Source organism: Penaeus monodon, chromosome 15 (assembly GCF_015228065.2).
Source record: "Penaeus monodon isolate SGIC_2016 chromosome 15, NSTDA_Pmon_1, whole genome shotgun sequence".
Lineage (NCBI taxonomy): Eukaryota > Metazoa > Arthropoda > Malacostraca > Decapoda > Penaeidae > Penaeus > Penaeus monodon.
In genome coordinates, this window is record NC_051400.1 from 1,784,336 (window position 1) to 1,784,985 (window position 650).

The following is a 650-nucleotide window of genomic DNA, read 5'->3' on the forward strand; positions in this document are numbered from 1 at the left end:
GGAGTCTACTGACCATGGGTGAACTGATGTCTGATGTGGTGAACAAGCCATGGGTCGGATTAGATTTACAGAAGCCACCTACGTGTAAAGTGTTCAGGTAGGTGTGCTGGTTATGATGATGTTTTTAGATGTTTAGGTATTTTCTTCATCATTTTGAAATTCTTTTGGTGATATCCTTTTTCTTTATTTTACTGAAATGGAGCAAGAAGTGAAAAGGGTTCATTTTAAATCTTTATAGAGACCTCTCTATGGTTGAAACTGTGCATTATAGGATATTTTTGGCCTGATGCAAAATTCACTGAATACTTATTTCTACCAATAGGTGTGAAGAGCGCAGCAGAGCTTTAGAATTGTGCTCTTGGGGTTTTGAGAATGAAGCTGTTCTGACTAGTTTCCTAGCTCAGTTAGAGAATGCAGGGAACTATACACGTGCAGCTGCTGTGGCAGTTTTTAACCAGCGTATAAAGCAAGCAATACAGATCTTACAGAAGGGTGCAGCAGTTAAAGAGCCAACACTGAATTCAACTGCCATGGCTCTGTCTGGTATGTGGTTAAAATGTGAAGGATTAATTCATCATCTTTATTATCTTCATTATTTTCAACTTACTGTGTAGTTAATTATTATATTAACTATTATGTGTTACTGTCTG

General features: G+C 37.4%; 1 protein-coding gene across 2 annotated transcripts in view; it reads left to right on the forward strand.

Moving 5' to 3' along the window:
* Positions 1 to 650, forward strand: part of LOC119581626 (GATOR complex protein MIOS-like) — a 17,311-nt gene that overhangs the window by 8,957 nt on the left and 7,704 nt on the right. For both annotated transcript variants that reach the window (XM_037929746.1, XM_037929747.1), the window contains 2 exons: positions 2 to 97; positions 323 to 543. In XM_037929746.1, coding sequence (XP_037785674.1) covers positions 2 to 97; positions 323 to 543 — 317 coding nt within the window. The remainder of the gene's footprint in view (position 1; positions 98 to 322; positions 544 to 650) is intronic.